This window comes from Girardinichthys multiradiatus, chromosome 9 (genome assembly GCF_021462225.1).
Source record: "Girardinichthys multiradiatus isolate DD_20200921_A chromosome 9, DD_fGirMul_XY1, whole genome shotgun sequence".
Classification (NCBI taxonomy): Eukaryota; Metazoa; Chordata; class Actinopteri; order Cyprinodontiformes; family Goodeidae; genus Girardinichthys; species Girardinichthys multiradiatus.
This window is the reverse complement of record NC_061802.1, coordinates 48,164,369-48,181,593: the sequence shown is the minus strand read 5'-3', so window position 1 is coordinate 48,181,593 and position 17,225 is coordinate 48,164,369. Positions and strand designations below refer to the sequence as shown.

Here is a 17,225-nt window from a genome sequence, read left to right as displayed (position 1 = left end):
AATGTTTTCTGAAATGTAAATTTGTTTTCTGAAATGTAAATTTGTTTTCTGAAATGTAAATTTGTTTTCTGAAATGTAAATTTGATTTCTGAAATGTAAGTGTTTTCTGAAATGTAAATTTGTTTTCTGAAATGTAAATTTGTTTTCTGAAATGTAAGTGTTTTCTGAAATGTAAATTTGTTTTCTGAAATGTAAATTTGTTTTCTGAAATGTAAAAGTGTTTTCTGAAATGTAAATTTGTTTTCTGAAATGTAAATTTGTTTTCTGAAATGTAAAAGTGTTTTCTGAAATGTAAATTTGTTTTCTGAAATGTAAATTTGTTTTCTGAAATGTAAGTGTTTTCTGAAATGTAAATTTGTTTTCTGAAATGTAAATTTGTTTTCTGAAATGTAAAATGTTTTCTGAAATGTAAATTTGTTTTCTGAAATGTAAAATGTTTTCTGAAATGTAAATTTGTTTTCTGAAATGTAAATTTGTTTTTTGAAATGTAAATTTGTTTTCTGAAATGTAAATTTGTTTTCTGAAATGTAAATTTGTTTTCTGAAATGTAAGTGTTTTCTGAAATGTAAATTTGTTTTCTGAAATGTAAATTTGTTTTCTGAAATGTAAGTGTTTTCTGAAATGTAAATTTGTTTTCTGAAATGTAAATTTGTTTTCTGAAATGTAAAATGTTTTCTGAAATGTAAATTTGTTTTCTGAAATGTAAATTTGTTTTCTGAAATGTAAAAGTGTTTTCTGAAATGTAAATTTGTTTTCTGAAATGTAAATTTGTTTTCTGAAATGTAAAATGTTTTCTGAAATGTAAATTTGTTTTCTGAAATGTAAATTTGTTTTCTGAAATGTAAATTTGTTTTCTGAAATGTAAATTTGTTTTCTGAAATGTAAGTGTTTTCTGAAATGTAAGTGTTTTCTGAAATGTAAATTTGTTTTCTGAAATGTAAGTGTTTTCTGAAATGTAAATTTGTTTTCTGAAATGTAAATTTGTTTTCTGAAATGTAAATTTGTTTTCTGAAATGTAAATTTGTTTTCTGAAATGTAAAATTGTTTTCTGAAATGCAAATTTGTTTTCTGAAATGTAAATTTGTTTTCTGAAATGTAAGTGTTTTCTGAAATGTAAATTTGTTTTCTGAAATGTAAATTTGTTTTCTGAAATGTAAATTTGTTTCGGTACTTGTGTGTTTTGCACCACCCGGCCACCGTATGGTACAGTAATATTTTTACTTATTTCTACTTATTCTTAGAAGTACTTGGTTGAAGGACATTTTAGAGTGTGAACTCTTATGAGAGTTCAAAAGGGGGGTTGTAGAATATAAACTATCTATGTGTGTAACTGGAATGTGCTGATAGAGGTCATAAATTGGTGAAGGACAGGAGAGCAGCGGATAGGGAGTGAAGGAGACGATAAGATGAGCCTGCTGGAAGTAATAATGGGAAGCACTCCTTATTTGGACATAAGGAACTGTTATGTTGTACAACTAAGTGATATGATATATGTAAAAAAGGAAATGTACACCCCCTGGAGACCTAATAAAACGAGCTGGAAGTGGAGAGAGGGCAGAGTTGTTGCTCGCAGGTGTTGGCTGGGGCATCTCTCTCCCTCTGCGCAGAGGCGAACTTAAGCTGATTGTACTTTGTGTTTATTTCACTCTTTTGAAACCTGTGCCCAAAACAACGGACCTGGGGAAGCAGAGATGGCTTCGACATGGGTTAAGGCTACAGTTTTGTGACGTTAAATACTGCTCTCAATTGAGATAGTTCCCAGAAATACATTCGAAGGTTGTGTATGTGTGATTGCATTTATGTGATAAATGTAATAGGATGTAGCCTAATATGCCATACTCTGCGTGTATGTCCCTAATATGCTTTTAGTATGTTGTCCCGGTGGAAAGAGCTGAATAGAAAAAGGGAGCACCAGTCTCGAGCTACATCACATCTTCCTGTCTATGCTTAACCTATACAAGACAAGAGAGAGATGGTAAATATGTTCAGAAGGCCAAACGTGCAGGGAAATCCAACAACAACAAAGATCCTGAGGTGTGGAGAAGTGTAGGATGGATGGAGAGTATGGTTTTTCAAGGTTCCTGAATTCCATTTAAAATGCAGTCACTGGGTTCAGTCTCAAGAAGGCGGTAATGCAACAGGCTGGATGCAGTCCGCCTTAAAAACATATGAAGAAGACGACGAAGAAGAAAAAGAAGGAAGAGAAACAAAACAGGACCGCGATGGAGCCCGATCGTTTAGAAAAACAATGTTTCCACGCTGTCAGAAAACATTTTGCCGTGTTGGGGACTGAAGCTGTTCTTGGTAAGACTGCTACTAATCAGAGTAAAACCTACCAAAACTAACTAACGCTCGAACGACACTAAGGTTGGCATTTTATTAGCATGTGTTAGCCCAGCATTTTGGGTAGTTAATCTAAACAAATTATTTAGAACGTAGTTTGTGATTTGTGAAACTTTAACAAAGTACTTGTGATACAAACTGCTGGGATGTTCTTCTTTTGCGGAAATAAATTTAAATGTTAAGTGTCAGTTTTTGACTGTATTAATCACATTCATGTAAATATTTCTGTAACATAACCTGATTCTGTATTGAGTAAACATAAGAAAAGGAGCTTATGCCAGTGAAATAATCTATGTGACTCCTCCCAGGGAATATCTGAGATATGTGCAGGGTTTTCCATATGCATATGTGAGTATTGTCTTAGCACTTGCACTAAAATATGCAAATATATCTGCACAGTGTCTACAGTGTCAGTTAGAATAAAAGTCTGGATCAATTAGCGTTGAATGAATCTAATAAATGGAATTTGCCCACAACTGTTTAACTGTGACTCTTAATTAATTAATTAATAGTAATTCAGACTTTATTAATCTCACAATGGAAAAATGATCTTCTGCATTTAACCCATCCCTGTGGGAGCAGTGGGCTGCCATCATGTGGCATCCTGGGAGCATTTAGTCTTGCTCAGGGACCCAGAGTGGCAGGCTGTGGAAGTTGAACCAGGGTGCTTGTGGCCTCTCCGGGATGCAAATGCCCTGCTCTCTAACCACTAGGCCACCACTCCCCCATGCCTTTCGTTGGGGGAGCCTTTCCATGCCTCAACAAATACAAAAAAAAAAAACCTACTTCTTTAAACACAAGAATAAATAAAATAAATACCCTTAAAAATAAATATCTCATCATATGGTTTCAGCAGTTAAGTAGAAAGATAGCCCAAATTTATTGTCAATTTTATGTTTTTGTAAGGCTACTACAGACTTGATTTCAGTTAGGTGAATTAGTAAAACTCCTGTTTTTGTTAAGCAGAGCTTTGCTGCAGTCAGGTCTCTATCAGACGCCCGTCAGTTTCAAACCTTATTCCGCACCATGGCCTGAGTCCAGATCCGGAGCGGAGTATGTCTTTTGAGAATGGCTGCTGTGGAGCCTTTCCTTAACTCTCCCAACATCCAGCATGTTTTCATAATGCACAGAGGCTTAAAGCTCAGGAGACAGTGGAGCTGTAACATGTTCAGCCTTCCTATAGTCTGCTGAAGGCTTTCTATATATTTAATATTACCAGCCAAATCACGTGTTTCTGTACAAAATACAATTTCCCTTCAGAACGCCTTTTCCATCTTCTTGCATCATAATAAATTTGTTAAAAGTTGGATTTTTGAGATTCCAATCTGTATGTTGTACTTAATTTATACCAACAGAGTTTTGATTGTCATAAAGGGGCCTTCACATATTATTGCCCTCTTGTTCAACATTTTGAATATGTTTGTTTATGGTCTTGATCTCTGTCTTGTATAATGGACTTTCAAATCTAATATTTCATAATTCTACTTTCATTGTATGACAAAACTCAGACATTATGCTCATTCAATGTCAAACAATCTCCAGAAAGGGTCAAATATTTATATTAAATCCCAGAATATGAGGCCTAATTCATTAAATACACTCCAATTTTCAGCCACAGTTTTACAAAGATCTTAATATCTTTATTACTTTATATGCTTACAAGGGCCCATGGTTTCTCAGCAAAATCCAGCGCAAGAATGTAAGAAAATAATACCATATTGTTCAATTATTACGCTACAAATTTGCCTTGAACTGCTTCAGGTCTAGGGTGCCTGGTGAAATATATGAACAGATATATAGGATTGCATTAGAAGGAGCACCTAGTGTTACATTATGCCCAATTAGGCAAACGTTTGCTATTTTGCATCCTAAATACCTAAATGTATATCTATTTAAGGTGATATCTTTAAATTAACAATATTTGCTTAATCTATGGTTTTCTTGGTAGCAATTATACAAATAATGCAATATTTCGTTAATTGTAAATAACGTGTGTCCTTTTTCAGGATAAACTGTCTACAGTGACGTACATATAAAAAAATGTAGGAATTAAACCTTTTTACATTTTTTAAATGTAGATTAAAGGTTTCACAGATTGTAAACTGTTTTAGAAATTTGTGTTCACTGTAGAACAGTTTAGGTTAGGGTAAACCATTCTAAGTATTTTAAATGTTGAGATCTAGATTCCTTAAAAGCTGGGAAAATAGTCCTTTACTTTGGTGTTGTTGTGTCTGAAAGACATACTGCTTCAACTTCTGAAACGCACTTTGACTCTGCCACTGATGCCCACACCTCAGACCGAATTTAATGGACAAGGATGGTGGTGTGAATGTTTTGAAAATATGATGAAAAGGGCAGAGAGTAAAAGAGCGGGAAATGTGGGTTAAACTTATCAAATTAAATCATCAAATTTTCAAAAACATTGCTGCAATTGTCTGTTTTTCTAATATGTTGCAACCCTATCCTAAAAGTCTCAAGCTATTGACCTTGTGACTTCATATTTATTTATCATTCTTGTTGCAGCCCTCATCCATAGGTACAGGCAAGTGTTTGCTAGTGTGATGTAATATTTGATGTGATCTTCTCTGTAGTGGTGTCAGTGTTTGTCATCTTCTCTCTTTGTTAAAACATAGATCTTCCAACGCCTCTCATTAAGGATCTCCTGCCTCATCTGACAGTGTGCCAGCTGGATGAGGTCCAGCCGGCTCTCAATAGAAGAGGTATGGACTCTGTTTATGTTGTCGGTTCTGCTCACAGTGGCAAAAGAGATGGGCTCAGTCTTGTGCCAGTTCATTCTTAAAGGGGACCTATTAAGTGAAATTCATTTTTTGATCATTTTTTAAACTTCCATTTGGGTCTCTAATGCTTCTACAAACATACCAAACGCAAAAAAAAAATCATTCAGCCATTTTTAGGCTATTAATGAATGATTTTCTTTTTTTTTTGCTACAAAACGCACGGTTTCAAAAGCTGTGTAATTGTGACGTCACAATTACACTGGCACTTAGCAACGTTACTTGATTCCTGCCCCTGACTAGCAACTAAAGCTCAGCTCCACCGTCTTAATTTTTAGTAGAGGATCACGTCTCTCGACAGCTGGTTTTACCTTACACATGCTTTACAATGGCTACCCTCAAAGGCAGATGCTCTGTTGTTGGCCTGGCCTGCACTTGTATAGTGCTATAGTCCCCAGAGACCCCAAAGAGTTTTACACTACAATCAGTCATCCTCCCATTCATACACACATTCACACACTGACAGTGGTAAGCTGCAATGTAGCCACAGCTGCACACTGAGAGAAGCATAAAGACACTTGTGTGTGTGTGTGTGTGTGTGTGTATATATATATATATATGTGTGTTAACATATATATACAGTATATATATGTATGTATGTGTGTATATATCTATATATATAAAGTATTCGGCCCCCTTGAACCTTTCAACCTTTAGCCACATTTCAGGCTTCAAACATAAAGATATAAAATTCAAATTTTTTGTGAAGAATCAACAAGTGGGACACAATCGTGAAGTGGAATGAAATTTATAGGATGTGTCAAACTTTTTTAACAAATAAAAAACTGAAAAGTGGGGTGTACAATATTATTCGGCCCCCTTGCGTTAATACTGTGTAACGCCACCCTTTGCTGCAGTTACAGCTGCAAGTCGCTTGGGGTTTGTCTCTCAGTTTTGTACATCAAGAGACTGAAATTCTTGCCCATTTTTCCTTGCAAAACAGCTGGAGCTCAGTGAGGTTGGCTGGAGAGCGTTCGTGAACAGCAGTCTTCAGCTCTTTCCACAGATTCTCGATTGGATTTAGGTCTGGACTTTGACTTGGCCAATCCAACACCTGGATACGTTTATTTGTGAACCATTCCATTGTAGATTTGGCTTTATGTTTTGGATCATTGTCTTGTTGGAAGATAAATCTCCGTCTCAGGTCTCTTGCAGACTCCAACAGGTTTTCTTCCAGAATGGTCCTGTATTTGGCCCCATCCATCTTCCCATCAATTTTGACCATCTTCCCTGTCCCTGCTGACGAAAAGCAGGCCCAAACCATGATGCTGCCACCACCATGTTTGACAGTGGGGATGGTGTGCTCAGGGAGATGAGCTGTATTGCTTTTACGCCATATGACATATCGTTTTGCATTGTGGCCAAACAGTTTGATTTTGGTTTCATCTGACCAGAGAACCTTCTTCCACATGTTTGGTGTGTCTCCCAGGTGGCTTGTGGCAAACTTTATAGGAGACGTTTTATAGATATCTTTGAGAAATGGCTTTCTTCTTGCCACTCTTCCATAAAGGTCAGATTTGTGCAGAGTACGACTGATTGTTGTCCTATGGACAGACTCTCCCACCTCAGCTGTAGATCTCTGCAGTTCATCCAAAGTGATCATGGGCCTCTTGGCTGCATCTCTGATCATTTTCTCCTTGTTCGAGATTAAAGTTTAGAGGGACGGCCGGGTCTTGGTAGATTTACAGTGGTCTGATACTCCTTCCATTTCAATATGATTGCTTGCACGGTGCTCCTTGGGATGTTTAAAGCTTGGGAAATCTTTTTGTATCCACATCCGGCTTTAAAATTCTCCACAACAGTATCTCAGACCTACCTGGTGTGTTCCTTGGTCTTCATGATGCTCTCTACGCTTTGAACAGAACCCTGAGACTATCACAGAGCAGGTGCATTTATACTGAGACTTGATTACACACAGGTGGATTCTATTTATCATCATCACTCATTTCGGGACAACATTGGATCATTCAGAGATCTTCACTGAACTTCTGAAGTGAGTTTGCTGCACTGAAAGTAAAGAGGCCGAATAATATTGCACGCCACACTTTTCAGTTTCTTTATTTGTTAAAAAAGTTTGACAAATCCAATAAATTTCATTCCACTTTACAATTGTATCCCACTTGTTGATTCTTGACAAAAAAATTAGAATTTTATATCTTTGTGTTTGAAGCCTGAAATGTGGCAAAAGGTTGACAAGTTCAAGGGGGGCGAATACTTTCGCAAGGCACTGTAGCTGCTTTATATATATATATATATATATATATATATATATATATATACAGTACAGACCAAATGTTTGGACACACCCTCTCATTCAAAGAGTTTTCTTTATTTACATGACTATGAATATTGTAGCTTCACACTGAAGGCATCAAAACTATGAATTATCACGTGGAATTATATACTGAACAAAAAAGTGTGAAACAACTGAAAATATGTCTTATATTCTAGGTTCTTCAAAGTAGCCACCTTTTGCTTTGATTACTGCTCCGCACACTCTTGGCATTCTGTTGATGAGCTTCAAGAGGTAGTCACCTGAAAAGGTTTTCCAACAGTCTTGAAGGAGTTCCCAGAGATGCTTAGCACTTGTTGGCCCTTTTGCCTTCACTCTGCGGTCCAGCTCACCCCAAACCATCTCGATTGTTTTCAGATCCGGTGACTGTGGAGGCCAGGTCATCTGGCACAGCACCCCATCACTCTCCTTCTTGGTCAAATAGCGCTTACACAGCCTGGAGGTGTGTTTGGGGTCATTGTCCTGTTGAAAAATAAATGATGGTCCAACTAAACGCAAACCGGATGGAATAGCATGCCGGTGCAAGATGCTGTGGTAGCCATGCTGGTTCAGTATGCCTTCAATTTTTAATAAATCCCCAACAGTGTCACCAGCAAAGCACCCCCACACCATCACACCTCCTCCTCCATGCTTCATGGTGGGAACCAGGCATGTAGAGTCCATCCATTCACCTCATCTGCGACGCACAAAGACACGGTGGTTGGATCCAAAGATCTCAAACTTGGACTCATCAGACCAAAGCACAGATTTCCACTGGTCTAATGTCCATTCCTTGTGTTCTTTAGCCCAAACAAATCTCTTCTGCTTGTTGCCCGTCCTCAGCAGTGGTTTCCTAGCAGCTATTTTACTATGAAGGCCTGATTCACACAGTCTCCTCTTAACAGTTGTTCTAGAGATGTGTCTGCTGCTAGAACTCTGTGTGGCATTGACCTGTTCTTTAATCTGAGCTGCTGTTAACCTGCGATTTCTGTGGCTGGTGACTCGGATGAACTTATCGTCCACAGCAGAGGTGACTCATGGTCTTCCTTTCCTGGGGCGGTCCTCATGTGAGCCAGTTTCTTTGTAGCGCTTGATGGTTTTTGCGTCTGCACTTGGGGAGACTTTCAAAGTTTTCCCAATTGTTCGGACTGACTGACCTTAATTTCTTAAAGTAATGATGGCCACTCGTTTTTCTTTACTTAGCTGCTTTTTTCTTGCCATAATACAAATTCTACCAGTCTATTCAGTAGGACTATCAGCTGTTTACCGTATCCACGTCCTGCACAACACAACTGATGGTCCCAACCCCATTTATAAGGCTTGAAATCCCACTTATTAAATCTGACAGGATACACCTGTGAAGTGGAAACCATTTCAGGTGACTACCTCTTGAAGCTCATCAACAGAATGCCAAGAGTGTGCGCAGCAGTAATCAAAGCCAAAGGTCGCTACTTTGAAGAACCTAGAATATGACATATTTTCAGTTGTTTCACACTTTTTTTGTTCGGTATATAATTTTACATGATAATTCATAGTTTTGATGCCTTCCGTGTGAAGCTACAATATTCATAGTCATGTAAATAAAGACAACTCTTTGAATGAGAAGGTGTGTCCAAACACACACGGGTTGGACAATGAAGGTTCAATTTGCAGGGTAAGAGCACAGTTTTGCTCAAAATATTGAAATGCACACAACATTATGGGTGACATACCAGAGTTCAAAAGAGGACAAATTGTTGGTGCACGTCTTGCTGGCACATCTGTGACCAAGACAGCAAGTCTTTGTGATGTATCAAGAGCCACGGTATCCAGGGTAATGTCAGCATACCACCAAGAAGGACTAACCACATCCAACAGGATTAACTGTGGACGCAAGAGGAAGCTGCCTGAAAGAGATGTTCGGGTGCTAACCTGGATTGTATCCAAAAAACATAAAACCACGGCTGCCCAAATCACGGCAGAATTAAATGTGCACCTCAACTCTCCTGTTTCCACCAGAACTGTCCGTCAGGAGCTCCACAAGGTCAATATACACGGCCGGGCTGCTATAGCCAAACCTTTGGTCACTCATGCCAATGCCAAACGTCGCTTTCAATGGTGCAAGGAGCGCAAATCTTGGGCTGTGGACAATGTGAAACATGTATTGTTCTCTGATGAGTCCACCTTTACTGTTTTCCCCACATCTGGGAGAGTTACGGTGTGGAGAAGCCCCAAAGAAGCGTACCACCCAGACTGTTGCATGCCCAGAGTGAAGCATGGGGGTGGATCAGTGATGGTTTGGGCTGCCATATCATGGCATTCCCTTGGCCCAATACTTGTGCTAGATGGGCGCATCACTGCCAAGGACTACCAAACCATTCTTGAGGACCATGTGCATCCAATGGTTCAAACATTGTATCCTGAAGGCGGTGCCATGTATCAGGAGAACAATGCACCAATGCACACAGCAAGACTGGTGAAAGATTGGTTTGATGAACATGAAAGTGAAGTTGAACATCTCCCATGGCCTGCACAGTCACCAGATCTAAATATTATTGAGCCACTTTGGGGTGTTTTGGAGGAGCGAGTCAGGAAACGTTTTCCTCCACCAGTATCACGTAGTGACCTGGCCACTATCCTGCAAGAAGAATGGCTCAAAATCCCTCTGACCACTGTGCAAGACTTGTATATGTCATTCCCAAGACGAATTGACGCTGTATTCAGAATCAGCTTTATTGCCAAGTTCGTACATACAAACAAGGAATTTGACTTCGGTACACTTTGCTCTGTGGTTTTGTTTTTGTATTACAGAATATACATATTTACAATGTACAATATACACATATATAATAAAAAGGTGCATTTGCAACATCTGTATGCTGTTGTTTTGTACTCTATTGAATGTTCAACAGAGAAACAGCCTGGGGGAAGAGACTGTCTCTGTGGCGTCTGGTTTTAGTGAACAGTGCTCTGTAGCGGCGGCCTGAAGGTAAAACTCTGAACAGTTTATGTGCAGGGTGTGTGGGGTCTGCAGAGATTTTAGCAGCTCTTTTCCTGACCCTAGACCTGTATAAGTCCTGGATGGAGGGAAGGTCAGCCCTGATTTTTCTCTCTGCATTCCTGATTATTCGTTGCAGTCTGGACTTGTCCTGTTTTGTGGATGAGCCAAACCACACTGAGATGGATGAAGACAAGACAGACTGAATGATGGCAGTGTAGAAGATGGCCAGCAGCTCCTGTGGAAGGTTGAACTTCTTGAGTTGCCTCAGAAAGTATAGTCTTTGCTGGGCCTTCTTTCGAACAGTGTCTATGTGTGAAGACCATCTCAGGTCCTCAGAGATGGTGGTTCCTAGGAACCTGAAGTGGTCCACAGCTAACACGGTGTTGTTGAGGATGGTGAGGGCGGTGTATGGGGGTGGTGTTCTCCGAAAGTCCACCACCATTTCCACAGTCTTGAGTGGATTCAGTTCAAGGTAGTTCTGACCGCACCAGTGTACCCGCCGATCCAACTGCTGTCTGTATGCAGACTCATCTCCGTCCTGGATCAGTCCAATAACAGTGGTGTCATCTGCAAACTTAAGGAGTTTCAAGGACCAGTCCGCTGAGGTGCAGTCATTTGTGTACAGAGAGAAAAGGAGTGGGGATAGAACACACCCCTGGGGGGCACCAGTACTTATTGATCTGGATCGGGAGAAGATTCTCCCCAATCTCACCTGCTGCTGTTGGTCCGTCAGGAAGCTGTTGATCCACTGAAAGGTGGAGGCTGGGACATTGAGCTGGGTGAGCTTCTGGTGGAGGATGTCTGGTATGATGGTGTTGAAGGCCGAGCTGAAGTCTACTAACAGGATCCTGTTGTACGTCCCTGGGTGGTCGAGGTGTTGCAGGATGAAGTGTAGACCTAATTTAACAGCATCATCTGCCGACCTGTTTGCTCAGTAAGCAAATTGCAGGGGGCCTGTGATGTCTTTCAGGTGCTTCAACACCAGCCGCTCAAAGGATTTCATGAGCACAGACGTCAGGGCTACAGGCCTGTTATCATTTAATCCTAGGATGGTGGGTTTCTTGGGAACCGGGATGATGGTGGATCGTTTGAGGCAGGAGGGGACCTCACATTTCTCCAGTGATTTGTTGAAGATCCTTGTGAAGATCGGAGCAAGTTGATGTGCGCAGGCTTTCAGGCATGATGGGGAGACGTTATCAGGTCCTCCAGCTTTCTTTGTTTTCATGCGCTGAAAGAGCCTGTTTACATCTTCCTCAGAGGTCTTTAGTGCAGGCAGAGGATCTGAAGGTAGGGGGTTGGTAGCTTTATGGGAAGAACTTGTTCCTGAATGGGATGTGGAGGAGATGATTTGAGGTGTGAATGGCTTCTTGTCATGTCTGCTGTAGAAGCCATTCAGACGGTTGGCCAGGAGACAACTCTGTTCAGGATGAGTGGGGGGGGAGCTCCTATAGGCAGTCAGGTTTCTCAGACCAGTCCATACAGCTGAAGCATCACCAGTAGAAAGGCTGTTCTTCAGCTTTTCACTGTAGCTTCTCTTGGCTGCTTTGATCTCCTTTGTAAGTGTGTTCCTGGCCTGCCTGTACCGCGCCCAATCTCCACTGCTGTGAGCTTCTTCCTTTTCCCTGCGTAGATTCCTGAGGTATGGAGTAAATCATGGCTTGTTGTTCCCAAAGGTGCAGAAGGTCTTGGTCTGCACACACATGTCCTCACAGAAACTGATGTATGATGTCACCACAGCAGTTAGTTGGTTTAGGTCAGTGGCTGAAGCTTCAAAAACAGTCCAGTCTGTGCATTCAAAGCAGGCCTGTAGCATCTGCTTTGATTCCTCAGTCCACTTCTTAACAGTGTGAACCTTGGGTTTGGAAGCTCTTAGTCTCTGTCATTAGGTTTGGATGAAGTGGATTAGATAATGATCCGAAAAACCCAGAGCAGCCCTGGTAACAGCATGATATGAGTCCTTTAAAGCTGTGTAACAATGGTCCAGTGTGTTTTGGTGTCTGGTGGGACACTTAATATGCTGTCTGTATTTGGGGAGTTCATGGGAGAGGTTTGCTCTGTTAAAATCTCCCAGTATTATGATGAAAGAGTCCGTGTATTTTTTCTCCAGGTCTGTAATCAGCTCAGCGAGATGTTTTTCCACGGCAGAGGTACAGCCATGCGGTGGAAAATATGAGCCGATTATTATAAACGAGGAAAACTCTCTCGGTGAATAAAACGGTTTACAGATTATGGAAAATGACTCCAGATCCGGCCGCAAAAGGAGGCCCTACACCATACTAATAAATCATTTTGGTCTAAAACTAGATGTTTCAGTTTCATTGTCCAATCCCCGTACATATAAATACTCCTGTGTGTGTATATATATATATATGTATATAAACTGCTCAAAGTAAATCAAAACTTCGGTGAAATCAAACTATCCACTTAGGAAGCAACACTGATTGACAATCAATTTCACATGCTGTTGTACAAATAGAATAGACAACAGGGGGAAATCTTTGGCGATTAGCAAGACACACTCAATAAAGGAGTGGTTCTGCAGGTGGGGACCAAAGACCACTTCTCAGTACCTATGCTTTCTGGCTGATGTTTTGGTCACTTTTGAATGTTGGTGGTGCTTTCACACTCATGGTAGCATGAGACAGACTCTACAACCCACACACGTGGCTCAGGTAGTGCAGCTCATCCAGGATGGCACATCAATGCGAGCTGTGTCTGTCAGCATAGTGTCCAGAGCCTGGAGACGCTACCAGGAGACAGGCCAGTATACCAGGAGATGTGGAGGAGGCCGTAGGAGGGCAGCAACCCAGCAGCAGGACCGCTACCTCCAGCAGACCACAAATGTGCATGTGTCTGCACAAACTGTTAGAAACCGACTCCATGAGGATGGTATGAGGGCCCGATGTCCACAAATGGGGGTTGTGCTCAGAGAACACCGGGATTGGCAAATTCCCCACTGACGCCCTGTGCTCTTCACAGATGAAAGCAGGTTCACACTGAGCACATGTGACAAACGTGACAGAGTCTGGAGACACCGTGGAGAGTGGTCTGCTGCTTGCAACATCCTTCAGCATGACTCGTTTGGCAGTGGGTCAGTAATAGTGTGGTAGCCGGACAGCCATTAGGTACCGAGATTAGATCCTCAGACCCCTTGTGAGACCATATGCTGGTGCTGTTGGCCCTGGGTTCCTCCTAAAGCAGGACAATGCTAGACCCCATGTGGCTGGAGTGTGTCAGCAGTTTTGCAAGATGAAGACGTTGAAGCTATGGACTGGCCCGACCGTTCCCCAGACCTGAATCCGATTGAGCACATCTGGGACATCATGTCTCGCTCCATCCACCAACGTCACGTTGCACCACAGACTGTCTAGGAGGTGGCGGATGATTTAGTCCAGGTCTGGGAGGAGATCCCTCAGGAGACCATCCACCGTCTCATCAGGAGCATGCCCAGGCGTTGTAGGGAGGTCATACAGGCACGTGGAGGCCACACACAATACTGAGTCTCATTTTGACTTGTTTGACTGTTTGACTTGTGTGATTTTGATGTCAGCACATTCAACTTTGTACAGAACAAAGTATTCAACGAGAATATTTCATTCATTCAGATCTAGGATGTGTTATTTGAGTGTTCCCTTTATTTTTTTGAGCAGTGTGTGTGTATATATATATATATATATATATATATATGTATATATATATATATAATATATATATATATATATGCTTGCGTTTGTATTCACAGCCTTTGCCATGAAGCTCAGAATTCTACTGAGTTGCATACTGTGTCCACTGATCATCCTTGAGATGTTTCAATAACTTAAATGGAGTCCACCTGTGGTAGAGTTTGTTGATTAAACATGATTAGGAAATGCACACACCTGTCTATATAAGGTCCCACAGTTGAACACCAAGCATGAAGTCAAAGAAACTGTTTTTAGACGTCCTGGCCAGGAATGTAGGAAGGCACAAATCTTGAGAAGGGTACAGAAAAATCTCTGCTGCTTTGAAGGTCCCAATGAGCACAGTGGCTTCCATCATTCATCAATGGAAGAAGTTTAGAACCACCAGGACTCCTCTTAGAGCTGGCCAGCTGTCTAAACTGAGAAATCAGGGGAGAAGGGCCCAAATCAGGGAGGTCACTAAGAACTCCAGGGTCATTCTGTCAGAGCTCCAGTGTTCCTCTGTTGAGTGAGGAGAACCTTCCAGAAAGACAACCATCTCTGCAGCAATCCACCAATCAGGCCTGTTTGTTAGAGTGGCCAGATGAAGCTCCTCCTTAACAAAAGGCACATGGCAGCCCATTTGCAGTTTGCCAATGGCACCTAAAGGACTCTCAGACCATGAGAAACAAATTTCTCTGGTCTGATGAGACAAAGATTGAACTCTTTGGTGTGAATGCCAGGCGCAAACCAGGCACTGCTCATCACAAGGCCAATGCCATCCCTACAGTGAAGCATGGTGGTGGCAGCATCATGCTATAGGGATGTTTTTCAGCAACAGGAACTGGCAGACTTGCTGGGATAGAGGGAAAGATGAATGGCACTTCCTGCATGAAAACCTGCTCCAGAACACTCTTGACCTCAGACTGGTGCGGTGGTTCATTTTTCAGCAGGACAATGACCCAAAGTCCATGACCAAGATCCCAAAGGAGTGGCTTCAGAACCACTCTGTGAATGCCCTGGAGTGGCCAAGCCAGAGTTCAGACTGGGATCCAATTGAACCTCTCTGGAGAGATCAGAAAATGTCTGTGCACAGATGTCTCCCATCCAACCTGATGGAGATGTACTGCAAAGAAGAATGGATCAAACTGCCTAAAGATAGGTGTGCAAAGCTTGTGGCATCATATTCAAAAAGACTTGAGGCTGTAATTGCTGCCAAAGGTGGATCAACAAAGGCTGTGAATACTTATGTAAATGTAATTTCTTAGTTTTCTACTTTTAATACAGTTGCAACATTTTCAAAAATTATTTTTTCACATCGTCATAAAATGGAGTATTGTTTGTAGAATTCTGATGAAGGAGATTAAATTGATACCATTTGGAATAAGGCTGTAACATAAATAATTGTGGAAATAGTGAGCACTGTCAATACTTTCTGGATGCACTCTAGGTCCTCAAGAAGCTGAACTGTCTCTGCTGTGTGTGTAGGCACCTGTCAGACACCCCTCAGATACCCGTCAGACACTGAGCACACTCCTTGAGGGGAAATGCTATTGCTTTTTCTCCATGAAATATCCAGAGTTGCCTATAAGAACGCAGTATAAGCCTTTCATTCTCCTCCAAACTAAACACCGTTAAATGAGATGAGTTGTAATCGCTTCACGTTCCACACTTCAAAAACTGCATCGTTCAGTTCAAAGTTCGCAATAATGTGAGCTCAACTCTTAAACAGGTTCTTGATGGGAAGTACAATCTCATATCAAATTGATAATTTTGTTACATGATTTGTGGGGCTAATTCAGTTTGTGCTTTCGTTCCAAAAGATCACCGCTTTGATGGGATTGACATTATCTTGCATGTTTCTGGTTCAACACAATTCTGTATTTAAAAAAATAAAACATACTTTCAGGTCTTATGTAGTTCTTTTATTATAATGTTTATGATTTTGGTTTTTGTTCTACTGTTTATATGCTTTTGTAGCATTTCAACATTTCATCTGAAAGGTAAAGGGCATAATAAATAAATGGCATTATTCTAGATAAAATATATCAGCCATTAGCTAGCCTCTGCATCAGTTGCCGGGGAATGGAATCAGAGGTTTTGGAACACAGAAACATCTGAAACATGAGGGGCCGTGGCCCCTGAAGGCTGGAAGTATAAACTGCTTGTACCTTTACAGCCTCACAAACAAATATTGCCCTGAGTATAACGCTTGCCCATTTTAAAAAAGGCTACTTCAAAACAATTCAAGTCCCTATTGTTATCTATTACTGACACTACAACACAACTGGGTCCAGAATTGCCAGGTACTAAAATGCCAAGTGATGAACCTGGAGGTTGCTTTGGATTTTTAGTTTGGTACATTCCCTCATTCTGAGCAAGCAAAGAGGAATGACTCTCTTTAAACAAAAAGAAGACTTCAACAGAGCCAGAACCCAGTGCATCGGCCATGAGATGACAGGAAAGAAATAAAAGAAGCAGTGGGCCAGCAGTACTTTCTCTGAAAACAAAAACAAAGTCAATGACAGCGACATCTGCAAATGCAGCTAAGTTTCTAACTACACACACAAATTACTAAACATGGCCAATGTGCTGCTAAACAGCACATTGGTTGCTCATCATTAAATACTGAAACATAAAACACAGCATAAATATGACTTATGCTATGAGGCTGATTATATATCCCTGCTCTCATAGAGCCAACTGAAAAGTAGTTTGAAAGGTGTGTACCTTTTTAAGGAGTCATGTAATGTTTTATTGAATCAACACATTGCTTTTTGTATGTTTGTAAAGGTTTGTTGCCCTCTCCCCATTTTCCCATCTAAGTGTTTTAGCACTTTCAGGCTACTAGTGTAAATAGGAAATTATTCTCAATGTTTTGCCTGGTGAAATAAAGATTGAATAATAAAGCAAAAATAACATCAGTTGTTAGGATTTTTAAACATCATCACTTGGAGTTTATCCTTATCACAGGTTATCTAATTACTGTCCTAGAATTGTTTTCCCTAGTAAAATGTAAATGTGATAAAACCACACACATCCATTTTGTTGAGTCTTTATTCAGATTTATGTTGTTCCTTTTTAGGATTATCTACATATTCTGGATGGTTTGAAATCCTTCAGGATTTGGTTGGCCCTAGCCGTGTAAGTGTACCGCCTTCTGGCAACGTTTTTGA

The 17,225-nt window shown here is 40.8% G+C and overlaps 1 protein-coding gene across 4 annotated transcripts in view; it reads left to right on the top strand.

The window, feature by feature from the left end:
• Nucleotides 1-1,784: 1,784 nt before the first annotated feature.
• Nucleotides 1,785-17,225, top strand: part of lrrc41 (leucine rich repeat containing 41) — a 41,416-nt gene continuing 25,975 nt past the window's right edge. The window contains exons 1-3 of one of the 4 annotated variants that reach the window (XM_047374912.1): nt 1,785-2,304; nt 4,977-5,063; nt 17,135-17,193. In XM_047374912.1, the coding sequence (XP_047230868.1) occupies nt 2,169-2,304; nt 4,977-5,063; nt 17,135-17,193 (282 nt within the window). In that variant the 5' untranslated portion in view covers nt 1,785-2,168. The remainder of the gene's footprint in view (nt 2,305-4,976; nt 5,064-17,134; nt 17,194-17,225) is intronic. The other 3 variants (XM_047374911.1, XM_047374909.1, XM_047374910.1) reach the window with 3 other exon arrangements.